Here is an 18,122-nt window from a genome sequence, read left to right as displayed (position 1 = left end):
AGGCTAATTTATTATTGCTTATTACTTTATCATTATATATTTATATTCAGATTTCCAGAGAGAGGCTTCAGTAAAGTTTCCCAGCAGGTGCTATTAGCTGAGCGTTATATGTGCAAGAACGGCATAATTTGTAGAGCTCTCTGTAGTTCGTTCTATTAAATGTATTATTTATTTGAAACTTGTTTTAAGACCAATAAATACTCTGATGATTTACAGGCCGAGGTTTTTGTAATGTGGCATAACAGAGAAATAAGGAATAACAGAGAAACATGCAGCCTAAGCCCCTGACCTACAGGAGAATGGAGAGCAAGCAAATCTTTCTGACTAGATTAATTACAATAAATAACATTTGAACGTGTCTATGCTTGTGTGGTAATAATGTACCAGTAATTTATTATATTAATGGTTTGTATGTTAATGTTTTTCCAAGCACGTACATTTCTAATGAGGCTGTCAAATTTCCTGTCTATTTCCTAAGAGAATTTTTCTGCAGTTAGGCTGAGGTGGTGCTATTTGTCAGCAAATGTCATGTCTTGAGGGGAGCAACAACAGACTGACTCCAAGCTGCAGTAAGGTATTTAATACAAAACAAACAAAAAATGTTTTTCTTGATTCAAAAGGCTTGCATGGATTGAACTATTTTTTATTTCAGCGACCTAACTTAAATATTTAGCAAAATATCTCATGTTTCAAAACAGGTTCAGCTCTATAATTTTACATTTCATTAGATATTATCAGTTTCATTATTCATTAGCATTTAATGGGGAACTTATATCTTTTAAAATCGGTATACTCATTTACACGCACATTTTCTTAAACCTCTCCGAAGCTCTAAACACATCAGCACCATGCACTCAATTAGCTGGCTAAGTTTTCCTGCTCTTATGCATTTTTCACATGCACTTAATGTTCATCTGTGCAGCGCTTTTTACAACAGCCTACACACAGTTATAAATTAGCTCTACAGAAATGTACAACGTTAATGTTTTGTTATATAGTTACACATTGTTATATAGGGCGACAGGACAGACATCTGGCAACGATGTAAACGAACAAACAGTTAAGATTTGATATTATATATTGCTATAGGATGTATATGCATAACCTATACATGTAAAGCAGTTTTAAATATAAGTTCGTAGTTAATCGTGGGATCATACTGAGGATCATGATATCTGTAAGAATTTTGTTGCAGCCTGTAACATTCAGATGAAGCGACAAGCCTAATTTAGATATGTATTGTTGCCATGATTAAAATGACGCATATCGACTAGCCCTGAACATTTAATCGAGAGTAAATCTGAAAGTCCCATAACAGCCTACTTATACTTAAATAAATAATAGCCTATCTTTAGTCCCCTGTAGTGTAAAAAACAAGAAAAACTCTATTTGACGTTGGGGAAAACCGGCTGGGCCAGGTCTCCTTTAGACACAGAGTTCAAATGTAAGTACGTAAGTAAATAAATAAATATTTTGGTGGGCTATTCATATGGGTTAACATACATCGGTAATTTGAGCCCTTTCCGATGCCTCGTTCCTCGGGCGCCATAGAGGGTTGTTATAGAGGTATTATTGTTTATTGTTCATAAATTATATTTCGTTAGAAAAGTACCTATGAAGTCCTTTTGTCCACAATTTGTACTTAAGTTGAAGTATTAAACTTAGCAGATACATTACACCACTTTGACTCACCAGATCTGTCACTGGTGCCCCTTCAAAAATGACGCCCCTGGCTGCGTAACTGCCCTTGTTAAAGAGCCATGCGCTGCGCACCCTCCTGCCTCCACTCACTCTTATAGTCCACATCTCCTCCAGCAGCCTGCGATCGGTGATTGAGCGGCGCCTCGTGGTACCATCGCAGACAGGCACAAAATCACAGCCGAGTCCCCTTATTTAAGAAACTGCTGAAAACTCCCGTGATCCATTAACTGCATCCCGCTGACTCTTTAAAAACCACCCTGCTTTCACTTTATCTTAAATAGCACTCTTTCAAATATGTAGCAGGGGACGATGCCCCCCTTAAGAACGATGTACATTTACATTGGAATTGTAACATTTAGATACACATCGAGTTTAACACGTGCAGGTTAATGATGCATCAGTCAATGTTTTTGCCTGAAATGCACATCTAACAACATGCCACTTTCTGTGCCAATTCAAGTGAGGAGAGGGGAGGGGAAAAATGAAAATAGAGGGGTCATCTTCCTTCAAGGGCATCTTACCCCATCTTACCATACAAGTTAGCTAGCTCGTAATATTCTAGTAAATGTCTGAAACTTTGTATTGCTACCACTTCTCATGTCATTGTCTCCTTATGATATATGGCTTTTTGTTTTGCTCATTTGGATATTACCTTTGTATAAAAACAGTCTCTGGGCTCATGGTGTCCTGGACACTGATACTTTAATGATATGTTAAAAGTGAATCACTGTCTGGCCAACTGAGATTTCCGTATAGAGATAAAAGTATATCATATTATTTTTGTACTTGGTACTTTTTGGCACCTTTAGTGTGTTTGTTGTTTGAAGATGACCATGAAGATGAGCTCTTACATGATACGTGGCCAGATTTTCACATGGCACAAGAAACCAGCAATGTTTCCTGCAATTCTGCCCAAGCAACGGAAGCGATTGCTGTGGTAACAAACAATGACACATGCTTGTCAAAATATACTGAATGCTGAAGAATCTGTGAATAAACTTTCACAGTTTATTCAAAATCAGCAATCAGGTTTTTCCAGTTTAAAATCATCTGTGACCTGCGGTTCCTGTGAACTCTGTAAAAGTATTTTGGAATTAGGCTAAAGGAAAGGTTCAGATGAAAGAGGCATTTCAGGTCCATCCACACATGCAAATCAAACGTTCAATCCCAAATGGTTTGACAGTGGGCAGAATATCAGAGACAATTTTCTTGCATCCCACCTTCTGGTCATGAGCCTATGTGTAAGCATCTTTCAGCATGAGAAACTTGAGACATGAGCCTGTCTGGCTAAAGGACTAAGTACAGTAGACACATGAATTGACAGGGATAACACACAAACATTGTTATGATGTTCATATTGTCAACGTGTTTTCTTGCATTCAATTAATATATACAGTTTAGAGTATTATTCACATAATTGTGAAATTGTTGATTTACAACAAATTGTGATGCTTTTTCTTTATTTTGCATGCACTGTTATTGACCACAGAAATAATTTAACTAAGAGTGATGCCATTACATTAAGTTGCCACTAGATGGCATGCAGGTTTCTTGGTTGTAGTTAATCAGGGTTCCCACACCTCCACTGACTTCAAATTCAAGGACTTTCCAGGTCCAATACCCTAAAATTCAAGGACTTAATGTGGGGACACATTTCAAGTGAGAGCAAGGCTACATCATGTTACCTTGTAAGATACATTGTTACAGTTTCATGTGTCAAAAAAAGTACTAAGTAACTAAAGTAAATTAAGCTAGTATGCATAGGCCACAAAGTGTTGGTAAAATAACACATCAGCGGACCAAAGGGAATAATATGGAATATTTTCCAGAAAACTTGCACAAAATAAATTCAAGCACTTTCAAGGGCCTGTATCTATGTATACTTATTTTCAAAACTTTCCAGGGGCTTTTTTTTTTTTTTTTTTTTTTTTTCAGATTCACAAACTTTTAAGGATTTCCCGTGAGAACCCAAATGTGATGTAAGAGAAGCGAAGTGCTGAACATGTATATTGTGATGTGGGTCCCTTAATTCCAAGAACTTTAAATTTCTGTTTTCCAGATACAAAATACTATAATTTATTTTTACACATTAAATTGGGGTAGCTATTCTGTTTTGTGTGTGTGTGTGCCTTTATTCTCTGTATTACATAGAAGTTTTTCATATGTGTCAATATTAGAATTTCCAACTTACACTTTTCTAATAAAGAGGAGCATTTTCTGCTTCTACATTACTTTTAATTTTATTTCTATGTTCAATGGCACCGACACAGTAGCGTTAATTTCGGCATATATTGGAACAGGTGTATTGTCAACCTGTCAAAAACACCTTATTATATGTATTTATTTTGACTACGTTTTAGCACATAACACTGAAGCAATTAAATATTCAACCCTGAAATGTGTTACAGAACACATCTGATGATTGATCAGTTTGGATGGCCTTTCTTTGTTGTGTTTCATGTTTTAGTCCAGGTGAAATTTAATTTAACACACATGTACCAACAGCAACAGTATCATTAATAATGTTGTGAGATTAATGTTTTATGCATTTTAAATATTTTAAAAAATGAAATGAAATTGGAGTGAATGAGTGAATCATAGAATCATCACACCGGCTGATTTATTCTCACAGCAGGTTACCACTGTCTTATTATGAATGTGTCACTGAAACTGATTTATTTAAAAAAGCAGAACTGTTCAAGAAACACCACTCTGTGTTGTTCGGTGCATTAGAGCAAATACAGTCAACAGTGTTGTCTAAATATTGCCAATTAGTCTAATAAACTTATTATAAAAATAAATATTTTATTATTTTATAATATTTTTAATAATTTATTATAATAATAATTGAGTTTTATTACAATTACAAATTGTGATTTGTTATAAAATATCACTCTTCTCCATCCCTGCTGAAATCTGTAATGGTTTTACTGGATATAATGGGAATTGTATTGGTTTTAATGGAAATTGTAATAGACCCTGTTGGTCTCTACTGGTAATTAGTCGAATTTTATTGGTGGCTTGATAAAACCACTAAATCCAAAATAACATGTAACAAAAACACTACAGGAAAACATGTTTAATGGCTAAAAGTTTTTTTTTTTTTTTTTTTTTTTTTTTTTTTTTTTTTTTTTTTTGTTTTGTTATTATTGCCTATATGTTTTATATTCTAAACACAAAAAACTTACAGAGGGACAGTTCATACGTTTAATTTTGGTTGCATTTTTATTAATTTTGGTGGCATTTCCGACCTTCAACAACGCTATCGCCAACGCCAGACTAGTTTGTGTGTAGTTCAGCTTAAATCAGGCTAAATCAGAATAGCTGTCCTGAGGTGTTTTAACAGTGGTTTCATTTTACAGAGGTGAGACATTGAAGTTTAAGGGAAAAAAAAGATAATTACCTGTCTGTCACCAATGAAGGCAGGTCAGGGAGAGATGTAGATACTTTCCGCAAAAAGCTCGATGTGCTCGGCTTGTGTGACCCATGAATTATGTAATATTGACAGCTAACGGATGAAATGGGTACTGCAATCGATATTCAAAATATTGGAGAGATTTGTATGTCCCGCCCCTCAGACTCGACGCTCATGCGGGTTGCCAAATTGAGGACATCGACAAGTGACAGTGGAAGTCTTAACTTGTAAATTGCTGAGTTTTTCTGCATTTTAATATGTCCCTTGTCACAGAACTTTTTAGATGGATGCAGAAGCTCTTTTGGTCGGGTATACTCTGCGATCTCTGACCCTATTCGTTTGCTGGCTTCCATGGGTGCAATGCGCTGTGTTTTCATCCAACTGGCAACCCGGGGTGGCGAAATACTATTGGGTAAACAGGTAGTGGGCGGAGTCACACAAACAGACCAAAACAAAAACAGACATTCTGACAAGGAGCGCACATTTTAAAGTAGAACGATGGGCTGTACAGGTGTTTTTCGGAGAAAACAAATATGCGAACTTAGCATGTTTCCCTATTATCTGCAAATAGTATGGTATATGCTTTAGTACAGTGGAAAAAAAAAAAACATATTAAAGCACACATTAAATAAAAACTAAAATAACTCACCTCACCTGAATTCCACATATGAGCGACATCAGGCCAGGTGTGTAAAATGAAACTGAATTGTTATTATAAGCATAACAGCTAAAAAGGTCGGCTGCACTGCCATCTTGTGCTGTAATGGAAAAATGATCTGGAGTCTGAAAAGGAGTTATTCAGGATCACCTAACATCGTATACCCATCAACCTGTCTGTGATTATTATTATAGTTCCTGTTTTGATTCTAACAAAATAAGCACATATCCCTTCAATATCTTCCCCTGGATTAAAGGATGTAGCTGCATCAGCTGACACACAAAACAGAGTATGACTGTAGATTTGACACTAGGATTATGAGAATTTATTATATTTTATTTGAAGATTATTTTGCGGTGGAGATGATTATGATACACAGAGATCAGTGTCCAGTAGGTCAGTGCAAACCTGGGAGGTCTCTGCTATTTTCTCCATAATTACTTCGATAGTAATATAGCCTACTGTTTGGATCTTCAAATCCAAATGTAATCTAAGACCCATAAGCTGATAAAACATGAGCCCCGAGGTTTGTAATTTTTATCTTTCGTTTATTCTTTTGTTTTTCCATTTATTGTTTATTCCCAGGTTTTGTTTTTGTTCTGGTGAGGTAGAATTTAGATTTAATTTCTTTATCCTGCTACTGCAACACATTTTACATCACATGTGATTGTCTTATATGCAGGATTATATTAAAAAATGCTTTTGATGTTATGAACTAAAGATTAGTCTAAACTGATTTGTGTATTACATACATTTGTGTTAGTTAATAGTTGTTTTGCAAACAAAGATGTTTTCTTATGAAAAAAATAGTACTGTAAGACACAGAAGATTTTTTTATGACAAAGATATCTTTAATTAGTTAAAGGTGAATGTAAATAAATAGATTAACAAGTGATTAATTTACATAAATATCAATGCACGCCATGTGAACTTCTTAATAAAAAGAAAATACAAAGGAAGATTTTCCCATCACACCCACAGAAAGACACTGTTCAGAACCAAAATGATTGTATTATTTCAAAAACTAACTGATAAGGAAATAATAATGGCAACATTTTCACAATCTTGCTGGACAGTCCTAAACTACCCCTTGACATCTGCATTTATCAAAACATCAAAAAAGAGGGGGGAAACATGTTTCATTAACACACATTAACTACCGTAATGACACTTAAGTCAGTTCACCAAAGAGAATATTTTACAATAGTGTTTATGCAACAATAAATAAAAGACTAGCAGTCCTCCAGATTGGTGACTACAGCTGCTTTATATATGAGGTCGGAGATATCTGCCAGTGAGGTCTGAGGGTAGTGTGTCAGAGCCTGTCTTTGCAGAGCTTCCTCCAAACTGGTTTGATGTGTAGGAATCACTTGATCCACAGACATAGAAGAATAAATGGCCTGACTGGCAGCACAGTAAGATTTCAACTGATGTCCTGGGAAACCTTCGGGGTGAGCTGAGAAACAGTTAATCTGCCAGTGAGTGCTTGACTGGTTTTGGAACGAATATTGAGCCAACCTGTCAGACGGGCAGCTGGAGAAAGACGAAGCTCCAGGTGTTTCCGAGTGTCTGCTCGCCCACTGCAGCTCTGGAGAAATGGCTGCTGGAGGATGTGGAAGATTCTGAGACCAGGGGCTGAGAGCTTGTCTTAGGCTTTGCTGATGGTGAGGCAGGCCCCTGTCTCTTTGTTCTGGAGCCCCAGAACTTTGTTCTGGGTTTGAATCAAGATTGGTCGGTGGAAAGATCACTGCAGGTACAGAGTTAGAGCTCAGCTCCCTGCCTGGACTCCTCCTAACTGGTGTGGTCAGCTTCTTGCTTTTCATACTTCGAGCTCGTCTGTTTTGGAACCACACCTGCAAAGAAATATTAAGATGTAAAATCAAGACAAATTAACATAATAATAATGCTCAATGTTCACTAGTTATATTACCTGAATTTTGCTTTCTGGAAGCAGTGTGAGTGCAGCCAGTCGTTCGCGCAGACTGATGTCCGGATACGGCGTGATCATGAAAGCGCGCTCCAGTTCTGACAGCTGAGCGCGGCTAAAAATCGTCCTCTTCCTTTTCCTTTGCCCCTCCGCATGGTAAGTTCTTTCGAGTTCAGGAGAAGACAGCGAATGCTTGCTTGTTACATCTAAAGATCAAAGTCATTTATTTAGTACAGTGTTGTGATAAAGGTTCATTGTTAGTATCAATGGTTCTGTGAAGAATCTTGAACATCCATGGAACCTTTCAAATGTGAAAAGGTTCTTTAGATTTGTAAAATGTTCTTCAAAATGGTTGTTTTAGGAAAGTTTGTTTAGGGAACCAAAAATGGTTCTTATACGGCATCACTGCAAAAATTGTTAGAATTGTTTTTCAAAATGATAAAAAAAGCTTTTTTTAAAAAAAAAAAAAAAAAGAAAAGAAAAAGAAATAATAAATAAATAAATAAGAAGAAGAAAGAATAATAAGAAGAATGAGTATTTCATTATGCAAAGTATAGCCTATATCGATCCAACACATTTAGCTAATGTTTTCAAACTACGAAAACACATGCTTACCTGTCAACTGGACCATGTTTGCGTTAAAAATAAAATCTCTTTCTGTCTCCACGCTTATTTTTTTTAACCAAATCGAACGACTGGTCAAAAAACAACGCCATAGTCCTTAATTTGCGCAGCAGAGGTTCAGTCTCTCGGAGGTTCCAGTCCTGCCCAAACGCGATGATGAAATGTCTCGGAGCGCATTTAAACCCACCTACTTTATACTCGCCCCTTTTCACACCCACACGCTCCTATCGCCCTTCAAGGTGTCATCGTTGGCACAGCGACAGCCTAAATCAGAGAAGAATAAAAAAGCCTTCAACTTTGATCCCCCCCCACCCCCACCTCTGCTAGCGTGTCTGGCAACTTGTGCCCATCTCCTGTAGCTGCCGCGTCAACAGGAAAGCAGAGATTCAGATTGTGTCTGATGGGCGTCCTGCAGCTGTCTATCACAGATCTTTTATCAGGCAAATAACCACACACTTCACTTGCCTGCTTCTGTCCCTCGTGAAAGGCTGTCGAAGATTTTTTTGGCACTGAAAATGTTGGAGGTGTTCGATTAAGTTGTTTCCACAACAAAATATTATATATAAATATTATGAATATAGCCTGCGGGGGAAAAAAATGTGCTTGTGCTTGGCTGTTCTAGTTTTTTAATAAAAAATACAGTAACAGTATGAAATAATAATACATATAAAAAATATATAAAACAGCGTACAAAATAAGAGACCAACTCAAATTCTTTAAGATGAACAACTACCTTACAATAAAAGGGGAATGAGTGTGGAAAAAGTGATTTCTGCTGGATTTGTCTGAGAGTTTCGATTAAATTCGCCAATTCGTCAAAAATGTGTGTGTGTGTGTGTGTGTGTATATATATATATATATATATATATATATAGGCCTGTGTATATTTTTACTTTTTATCTCTTTATTTATTTACAGTATATGCCTATTCCCTGGATGCATTTTTTCTAATATCCAGGGACATATTATTATCTAAGGATGATATTTGTGCGGATTAAGAGCGGTGTACGACGAATGAACAGTAATCTAAACCCGAGATTACTTCAGTAATCTGTGCGTTTTTGAACTTTGTCGGCATGAGGCTCCATCACTTTCAGGTCAATTTCACGTTTTTTTTTTTTTTTTTTAAACCACCTACTATTAATATGATATGTAAAACCTTTGCGGTAAAGATGATCTCTTTCCGCTAATTTGTTCAATTCTAAGAAAAAATCTGAGCCCTTCTATGTAACTGATCGCAATACATTTGTTTAGAATACACATCGGCTATTTCAGACGCTTTGATTTTAAAAGCCTATTGATAGCGACAAGTACAGGCTATTAGGCTACTGCTAAACGACATTAAACACAAACACTCAGGCAAATCTGACGTCTAAACCAGAAACACCTATGGGGAAAAGGTGCATTTTCCTGGTTTTGTGAGCTCTCAGTAGTAAGTATGATTTAAGGAAGTATACCTATGTCTTAATTAATAAAGATGATCCTTACCAATGCACAGTGATTCTTGTGTCGGACACAGAATGGACCAGAAGTCAGGACTTGTCTCGCCCGCGAGAACATCGGCTTTAGACGAAACAACAACTACAAATTCACAAACATACCAAACGAATACAATGTAATAAAAATGTTTCATTTGCAACGGAATAATCTGAGAGTATTTTTTGGATGCATGTTCTTGTTGTTGTTTTTTTCTGACACTGGCTTAATAAGGGTAATACGGGTATATATAGCCTATTGTCTATTTTTTGTATTTTTATTATAGAAGTTAATTTGATTGTTAATGTTTTTATTATTTTAAAATGACAAGAAAATCAAATCAAGTGATTTGCGTATGCTACACCTTTTCGTAAATTGTAAATTATTTTAATTGATGACTTCTGATTCGAGTCTTTTATAAAATAAAATATATATAAAAACTTGTTATTTCATTTTAAGTTTTTGTGAAATGTTTGCTAGTGTTATTGTAACCTTTGTTCTAAATAGTAAAACGTTTCCTTTTGAATGTGCTGCTATATGTGTTAATATTGTAATGTGTGTATTTATCCTCCCAGAATTGTTATTACGATCATGATCACATTTGAGGAAACAATTACATTTTGTTGGTAATTATGAAAAGCATTTGGCGTCAATGCACTGGTTTGAGGGATTTGCTGGAATGTATGTTTGGTTCAGCACTGACCACACAGGGTCGCTGTGGTTATGTTGATGGTTATGTTTATTTTTGTGATGTTGTCTTGTGACCTTGCAAGGTGTTTTTCATTGGGAAATGTTATCTCTCTTACCCTTTCTATTATCTGTTTTCCCTCTGCCCCTGTCATTACCCCTTTTCATGAAAGAATTAATAATTAGGCTATTAGTGTAAAAATAAAAAAGTTAGCTACAAAAAACTTGCTATACACACACAAACATAAACAAAGTTATCAAACAAATGAAAAAGTACAAAACATAGCCATACAACGCACCACAAGCTTTTTTTAATTCATACCAAAATCAACGAAAATAGCCTACTAACAAGTACAGAGCCACAGCTATAACATATAATATATCATTAAAAACAACAAAAATAATAAAATAAATACAGCCAAAATGTTTAGGATAAACACTGGAAGAAGCTTTTAACATGTCAAAGTTAACAGAAAGAGCTTTATTTTTCTCTTGATACTTTACATATACTTTACATATACTAACTAGGTACATGTAACGGAATTACGTAATTTAATTACAAAATAAATGTAATTGTAATTAGTTACAGTTACTGAGAAAAAAATATGTAATTAAATTACAGTTACTTTTGAAAAATGCCAGTGATTACAAAGGGGATTACATCTGAATTTTTTCACACACACCCCCACTTACAGATTTAATTGACTTCTTTTAAACTGCATTGACTGCTCTGAAATGAGACACCAATGTTTCAGGAGTTTAGGACACAGAATAGGACACATGCTTATTCCATAACTGTTTTATCTCCTACTTGGGTTTATGCATAAACTTTATTTTTTAAGATTGTTTTTTCCAAGGCATTGTTAGATGCTAGTGTTTTCTGTCATAACTACGCAAACATTTGATTTCAAACCCAGTATCATAGCTATTAAACTATTTCTTGTTATGATGTTATTTATGTTATGATCTTGTTATGTCTCGAGGTCCTTTGCCGATCCCGCTCCCCTCTCTCCTCCCAGCTCTTTCCTGTCATCTCTCTACTGTCCTATCACAACAAAAGGCATAAAAAGCCCAAAAATATAAGTATAAAAAAAAAAAAGTCTGAATTTGTGGTGGCTGTGCTTTAAATTAAATGATTACACAGCTCAGACTAATTCGGGGCAACTTAAGTCAGTGCTATATGCTTGGTATTTTTTCTTGGTGGAAGCTTTGTGTTTGGTTAGCTAATAAAATATTAAACCTTAATTCAATATTATGTGTACAATTTCTTAATTCTGTCATCCTGGTATTGTGGACTTGCTCTATTGTTTCATACAAACGCAGCTGCTGCCATTTTTTTTTTTTTTTTTTGTATATTGTAGTGGATTATAAGATAACTAACAAACTAGTTAATTATTTATGTGGTGAAATGTTGTGTAAGAAAACTGGTATGACTGCACTGTATCCCTAAAATGTCTAGTTTGAACTTGCCATTTTCTAGCAACTGATTTCTTCATGGAAGCTTTGCATTCAAATATTTCAACTCAGATCAGTGTTTCATGTCTAATAATTTTGACACAACACATCTAAATAATCTATCAAGCAGCTGTGTAATAAGTGAGATAATACACATCCAGCCAGTTGTTATCGCAAAATACAGATGTATATTATCCCTTACTTATTATAATCTTAATTCAAGTGATAAAGGATTTTGAAAGTCTGACAGTAATCAGTGTTGAGTGCTACTGTAAGGTTCACTCTGCCTGCTTTAAACGTTTCAAAATGATTAACAGTTGAAAATATTAGACATTTAGAAAAGTAATCAAAAAGTAATTAAAAGTAATGTTACATTACTTTAATAAAGTAATTGAAAAGTTACACTACTTATTACATTTTAAATCAAGTAACTTGTAATTTGTAACCTACTACATTTCCAAAGTAACCTTCCCAGCACTGCTTATAAGAGTAACGTTTATTCAAACTTTAAAATGTAACAGCCTACCTTATTTGTCATCCAACACATATGTTACGCCCTCACGTAATCTACGTCACACACACAGACGTCTGGCGGGATTTGCAGCTCTTCAAACACTGTCGCGCGTCCATACCCCTCGCGTATTGTTCTTTTAAAGTTTATTTCTTTTAAGTCATTTTATTTGTGAACATGATTGGACAGAAGAGTATCACGTCGTTCTTCTCGCCTATGTCCAAGAAAAGACATCTGGACGAGGTAGTTACATGTTCAGTGGATGCAAGTGACCATGTGAGTAAAACGCGCTTTATTCTGGAGCTGCCGGACATGAATACACATTTCGCGTGAATTATGAATGAAAGTGGTTGTGTTTTATTTATCTGTTGAACATGTCATTCATTTAGCAAATAGAATAGGCTCTTATTGAGACCTCGCTATTTTTCATTCCCGCGAAAGTTTACACGCTTCTGGAAGTAGCGTTACGTCACTTGGCTAAACAAAAGCTAGTGCCTAAAACCCCAGGATAATGCGAAATATTTTGAGTCAGAAAAAACTAAATCATTTAACGTCAGTTTTACTTGTTAATTCAGTTGTATTTAACTCAGAATTTCACGAGTGCAGCCCCCTATGGTGAAGCGCTAGAGAATTAGCCATTTGCGTATTTTCCCTTTCCCGCTAAATAAAGTTTACAAAACTCCGGAAGTAGTTTTACGTCACTTACCCAAACAAAGGCTGGCGTTGATTATTTGACAGCACGTGTAAAGGAAAACATTTGACGTAAATTATACTTTTGTTAGTTTATTTCCATGTAATAATGTCGTGACTGCAACCGACGTGCTGTATATTTCACGCTATACGTTTCTGAACTCTGATGCGTTTTGAGAAAACATTCTGTGCCATAATAATTAAGCAATGTTTTCCAACATAGCCTGCTTTAGTTTTTTAAATGTACACATGTCCGGTCTTGTTGCCAAGCGAACACGGAGTGCAAGCAAATATATTAAAATATTGTCTCAGGGCAAAAAACAAAAGTTGGAGAGGGACGATGTGACATCCCCACTATCGCTGAGTCCCGAGCAGCTCGATCGGATCTCCAAAAACAAGAAGGCGGCTCTGGAACGGCTCTCTGCAAACCAGACTGTTCCCAGCGGGATCGGAGAGAGCTGGAAGAAGGCGCTCAACGCGGAATTCGGGAAGCCCTACTTTAGATCAGTAAGTGACCAGCACATGAAGAACAGCCGTCGTTTTGAACTTCCTGAAATGAAGAGTAACACAACAGCGTTTCTCCTTCGCAGTTAATGTCATTTGTTGCTGAGGAGAGGCAAAAACACACCATCTACCCACCGTCAAATGAAGTTTTTACCTGGACACAAACGTGCAACATAAAAGATGTGAGTTGAATGTCATGTTCATATGGACGGCGTATTGATTGTGCAGGGTTGTAGTATCCCCTAAAAGCTTTAGACAAAAGAAAAAAAAGAGAGAAGAAGAAAAGTTCCATTTGGTGTCTGCATCAAATGTGCAAAAGTGACTTTATATGCATAAGGTTAAGACATTTTAGTATATGAACATTATTAGACATTTCTTATGTAAATCGTGATGATAATGTATGATAGTTATTTTTTGCTCAGACACAATAAAATGAACAGGACTCATTCTAGTTTATGGGGGGAAATTGTAAAGCTGTATTAAACTTTTATTGTTTCTTAAAAACCCTTTTTGTCTTTGACCCACATATAGCCCTGTACATCACAGAGATCTCTTTTAGATGTTCTCAGTTTTAACTGGACAGTGTATTTTTTTTTTTTTTTTTTTATATATATATATATATATATATATATATATATATATATATATTTTTTTTTTTTTTTTTTTTTTTTTTCTCATTAGCAATATGTTTCTTTAACATGTCTTGTCAGTTGTTGATAGTTATATATATTTTTTTTTGATAGTTTATTTTTTTATTTTTATATGCATTTAAAAATTACAGTTAAGAACAAATTAAGTTCATTAATTATTAAGTCAGCTATAAAGCGGCACTATAGAAGGCAATGGTGTCATTATCCAGCTCAATTCAGTTTGTTTAACGCTCATCTGATAGGATCAGTGTAGTCAAACAGAATTTTCTGAGAATTCTAAGAATGTAATAATGATATTTTCTTGTGATGCTAGGTGAAGGTTGTGATACTTGGCCAGGATCCGTATCATGGACCCAACCAGGCTCATGGGCTTTGTTTCAGCGTGCAGAGACCTGTGCCTCCTCCACCGAGGTATTGCCTTGCAGTCATTAAGTAAAGTCAGGATTGATTGTTATAACACTTGTCACAACACGCATAGCTTTACAGAGACGGGACTAGCTTATTCTTATTCTGCTATTTTCATAGTATGACAGGGCTCTAGACCAACTTTTTGCACTGGTTGCACTGGTGCGCCTAACTTTTTTTCTTAGGTGCACCAGCACAAAAGTTAGGTGCACCTAAATTTGACCACATCGCATTGAATCGCCATTTAATTATTCTAATTCTTATTTTTGCGTGATGATATGATGAATGGATGGTTAATTTTTAACAGCTTTTATTCAGCTGATCTGCACATCCCTGTGCACTTATATAAGCTCATAATCACTTGTGCTTTTAAGCCAAATCCACGCTAAAAAAGAATAACGTGAACTGACATCTGAATGTGACTCTCCGCAATCTCTGATGAAATCGGTTGGGTGTTTGAACGTCTACTGGATCCTTGGCCAAAAGTTTACAGGGGTTCACCCAGTTTAAGAAATTTCTGATCGTAAAAATCTATTTACATTTTTAATGTATTGTTTTCATTATGTACTGATTCAAATTAGTAATCAAGAATAATTCTTATTTTAATACTCGGCGTGCCTCCCTTGACATGCTCTCGCGTATGAACAGGCTGCAAATCCGGTGCTGGCGTGGACGGAGCTGGCGCGATCATCAAACATATTTCAAAGGAAGCGGGCGCCACAGTCATTACCGTCTTTACTGGGTGATTTGAGCGAATATTTGTATTTATTCACATACGATTGAATTAGAAATGGTGGCCTGTCATGATTTTGGCTAATACAGGACACTACTGAATGATGCGCATCAGAGGGGATTTAGAAGTGGGTATACTCAAAGCCGACTGATAAAGAAATGGGTATACGCAGGTTCTGCACTACACACAGAGGCATAACTCCCTTCAGATCTGGAATGTCACATTTTCTGTCACAACTTTTCGAACAGGCGAACAGACACACACACACACAAATGAAGTTGCTTGCCTGATGAAAAAAGTATTTAAAACGGGTTCACATTTTAGAAAATGTAGGTAATATTTGCATCATTATTGATTTATTTCATCCACCCGCGACCCACCTGCAAATAATCAGAATGCATTTTTTTTTATTACCCAACCCACCCGACCCGCGCATTATCCGCAGCGCCCGCGGATATAACCGCCATCCGCACATCACTAATTGCCAGCCATGGTCTTCCCACACTCCCTTCACTATCTCTGATTGGTTTAGACCATGATATGGGCCTAATGTGTGTCTGTTGAACCACAGTCGTGTTTTTTATTTATTTTTTTTTTTTGCCCTTGAACAGCTGGTTGCATTTTTTTTTTTTTTTTTTTTTTTTTAGTCGCACCATTGAGAAATTAGGTCGCACTCTAGAATCCTGTATGAATGCCTTTCTTTAGTTTTGCAGTCAGTAAGCCAGAAGTGACTGTGGCAAGGAACAAAAAAACACTACACTGGGTTCTGGTTTGTCCAGGGACATCCAGTCCTGATCCTGGAAGGTCCACATCCTGAGTTATGCTCCCACATATTGCCTGAAAGTTTCTAGTAATCCTAAGGACCTCAATTAACTGGTTCATGTGAGTTTAACTAGGTTTGGAGCTGAACTCTGAAGGACAGTGGCCCTGCTCAATCAGGATCGGACACCCCACCTTTAGTGATATATACTGTGTTGTTTGGACTATTAAGTGTTTTTTAGTTCTGGATCTATAAGGTGAGGTCGATTTCAGTAGGTTTAAAAAATGTACAAGATCTAAAGGGGCCTGGTTCCCTTGGAATAAAACCTCCTGTCACACATACACTCAACGAGGCCCAACGAGTGACAGATTATATTCTAGCAGCTTATGTTTACAGACGTTTGTCCCTCTAATCAGACTGTTCTTTTGAATGTCACTGAGCATAAAAGCAAGGATGTTACAGATTGTTACAGGGATTCAGTGATTTTGTGACACTTTTGCTGTTCTCAGTTTGGTGAACATCTTCAAAGAACTGGCTTCAGACATCGAAGGCTTTGAGCAACCCGGTCACGGTGATCTTACAGGATGGGCGAAGCAAGGTGTGCGTCCTGTACCTTCTCCTTTTTATGGAGTACACATTAATAGTTCATTATACAGCTAATGACACAGGATATGTCAAAAGACATGTATATTTTACCAATGCAGTGCAGATTTTAGTTTAGGAATAGTGCTTTTTACCAGTAAAACACATTATGTTGCACAATAAATCAGTAAACAAAGAAAGATTACATGGAGTTTTTTACTGGTCCAGCACAAAATAAAAATTATTTAAATAATATGAAATGGGTTTTGTTTTAATTGTCTTTTTTTTTTTTTTTTCTCATAGGCATATAAGCTAATTTCCTTATGCATGTTAATGTGCTCAGTGACATGTCTTTATGAATGTCTTGTGCAGGAGTTCTGTTGCTGAACGCTGTGCTGACGGTGCGCGCACACCAGGCCAACTCGCACAAGGACAAGGGCTGGGAGACGTTCACTGATGCTGTGATTCACTGGCTCAGCACTAACATGCAGGGTCTGGTTTTCATTCTCTGGGGCTCTTATGCTCAAAAGAAGGGGGCCGCCATCGACAAGGTATGCTGTGTGATTCTTTCAGATTGTAAAGTCAGGAGATCCAATAAATGTTAACAGAAACGTGCATTGTTTTCTAATTGTTGACTTGTAGAAACGACACCACGTTCTGCAGACGGTCCACCCCTCACCGCTTTCTGCTCACCGCGGCTTCTTTGGATGTAAACATTTCTCAAAGACCAATGAACTGCTGAAGAAATCAGGAAAGAAGCCCATTGACTGGAAAGCGTTGTGATGGTTTCCATTTGTGGTTGTAGATGGAATGCGGTTTGTCCAGTTTCAAAAGTAACCTTTGTTTTTATGTTCATTTCCTGCAAAAATTATCCATGTGTTTGTTCTGAATACATATATATATTTCTTCTGTTTTCAAGAGTAGGTAAAGGGTTTACTCTTACTTTATCTGTCTGTTATCTACTTTTCTGTGTTTTCCTTTCAGATGTTATTGATGTAGTTTTAAACATACAACACTAACAGTGAATGTTTTTCTGTTTGTTATTCTAGTTAATACAATAAACTATTTTTCTACTGAAGTTGCTTTGACAGTTTAATTTTAGGTAGGATGAACCTTACTTTATATGGAAGCCCATTTCTACCATGCAAGGAAAAAAATCATGCCTTCAAAAAGTCAAAATTATGACATACTTAAGTCATAATGATGAGCTAAAAAGTAAAAATTATCACTTTTAAAATTCATATTATGAGATAAAAAGTCGAAATTCTGACTTTAAAAGTCGTAATGAGTTTCGACTTGTAAAGTCATCATTTTGACTTTATCTCATAATTATCTTTCTCACAA

At 36.1% G+C, this 18,122-nt stretch overlaps 2 protein-coding genes across 3 annotated transcripts; one reads left to right on the top strand and one right to left on the bottom strand.

The window, feature by feature from the left end:
• Positions 1–6,753: 6,753 nt before the first annotated feature.
• On the bottom strand, positions 6,754–8,478 carry sebox (SEBOX homeobox). Its single transcript, XM_051111035.1, is given in 4 exon segments — positions 6,754–7,627; positions 7,705–7,907; positions 8,317–8,384; positions 8,386–8,478. Coding segments are annotated over 4 exon segments (924 nt in total). The 5' UTR covers positions 8,418–8,478; the 3' UTR covers positions 6,754–7,006.
• Positions 8,479–12,480: 4,002 nt separating this feature from the next.
• Positions 12,481–17,835, top strand: unga (uracil DNA glycosylase a). 2 transcript variants are annotated; one of them, XM_051108920.1, is made up of 7 exons: positions 12,481–12,730; positions 13,457–13,651; positions 13,735–13,830; positions 14,612–14,709; positions 16,706–16,794; positions 17,151–17,329; positions 17,421–17,830. In XM_051108920.1, exons 1-7 carry the CDS (start codon positions 12,632–12,634, stop codon positions 17,559–17,561), a joined length of 897 nt encoding a protein of 298 aa, XP_050964877.1. In that variant the 5' UTR covers positions 12,481–12,631; the 3' UTR covers positions 17,562–17,830. The 2 variants fall into 2 exon arrangements, with proteins under 2 accessions (XP_050964877.1, XP_050964876.1); XM_051108919.1 differs by lacking the exon at positions 12,481–12,730 and having other exon boundaries at positions 13,066–13,651; positions 17,421–17,835.
• Positions 17,836–18,122: the final 287 nt, after the last annotated feature.

The sequence above is a fragment of the Labeo rohita genome, chromosome 5 (assembly GCF_022985175.1).
Source record: "Labeo rohita strain BAU-BD-2019 chromosome 5, IGBB_LRoh.1.0, whole genome shotgun sequence".
NCBI classification, from domain to species: domain Eukaryota; kingdom Metazoa; phylum Chordata; class Actinopteri; order Cypriniformes; family Cyprinidae; genus Labeo; species Labeo rohita.
This window is presented reverse-complemented; position numbering and strand designations above follow the sequence as displayed.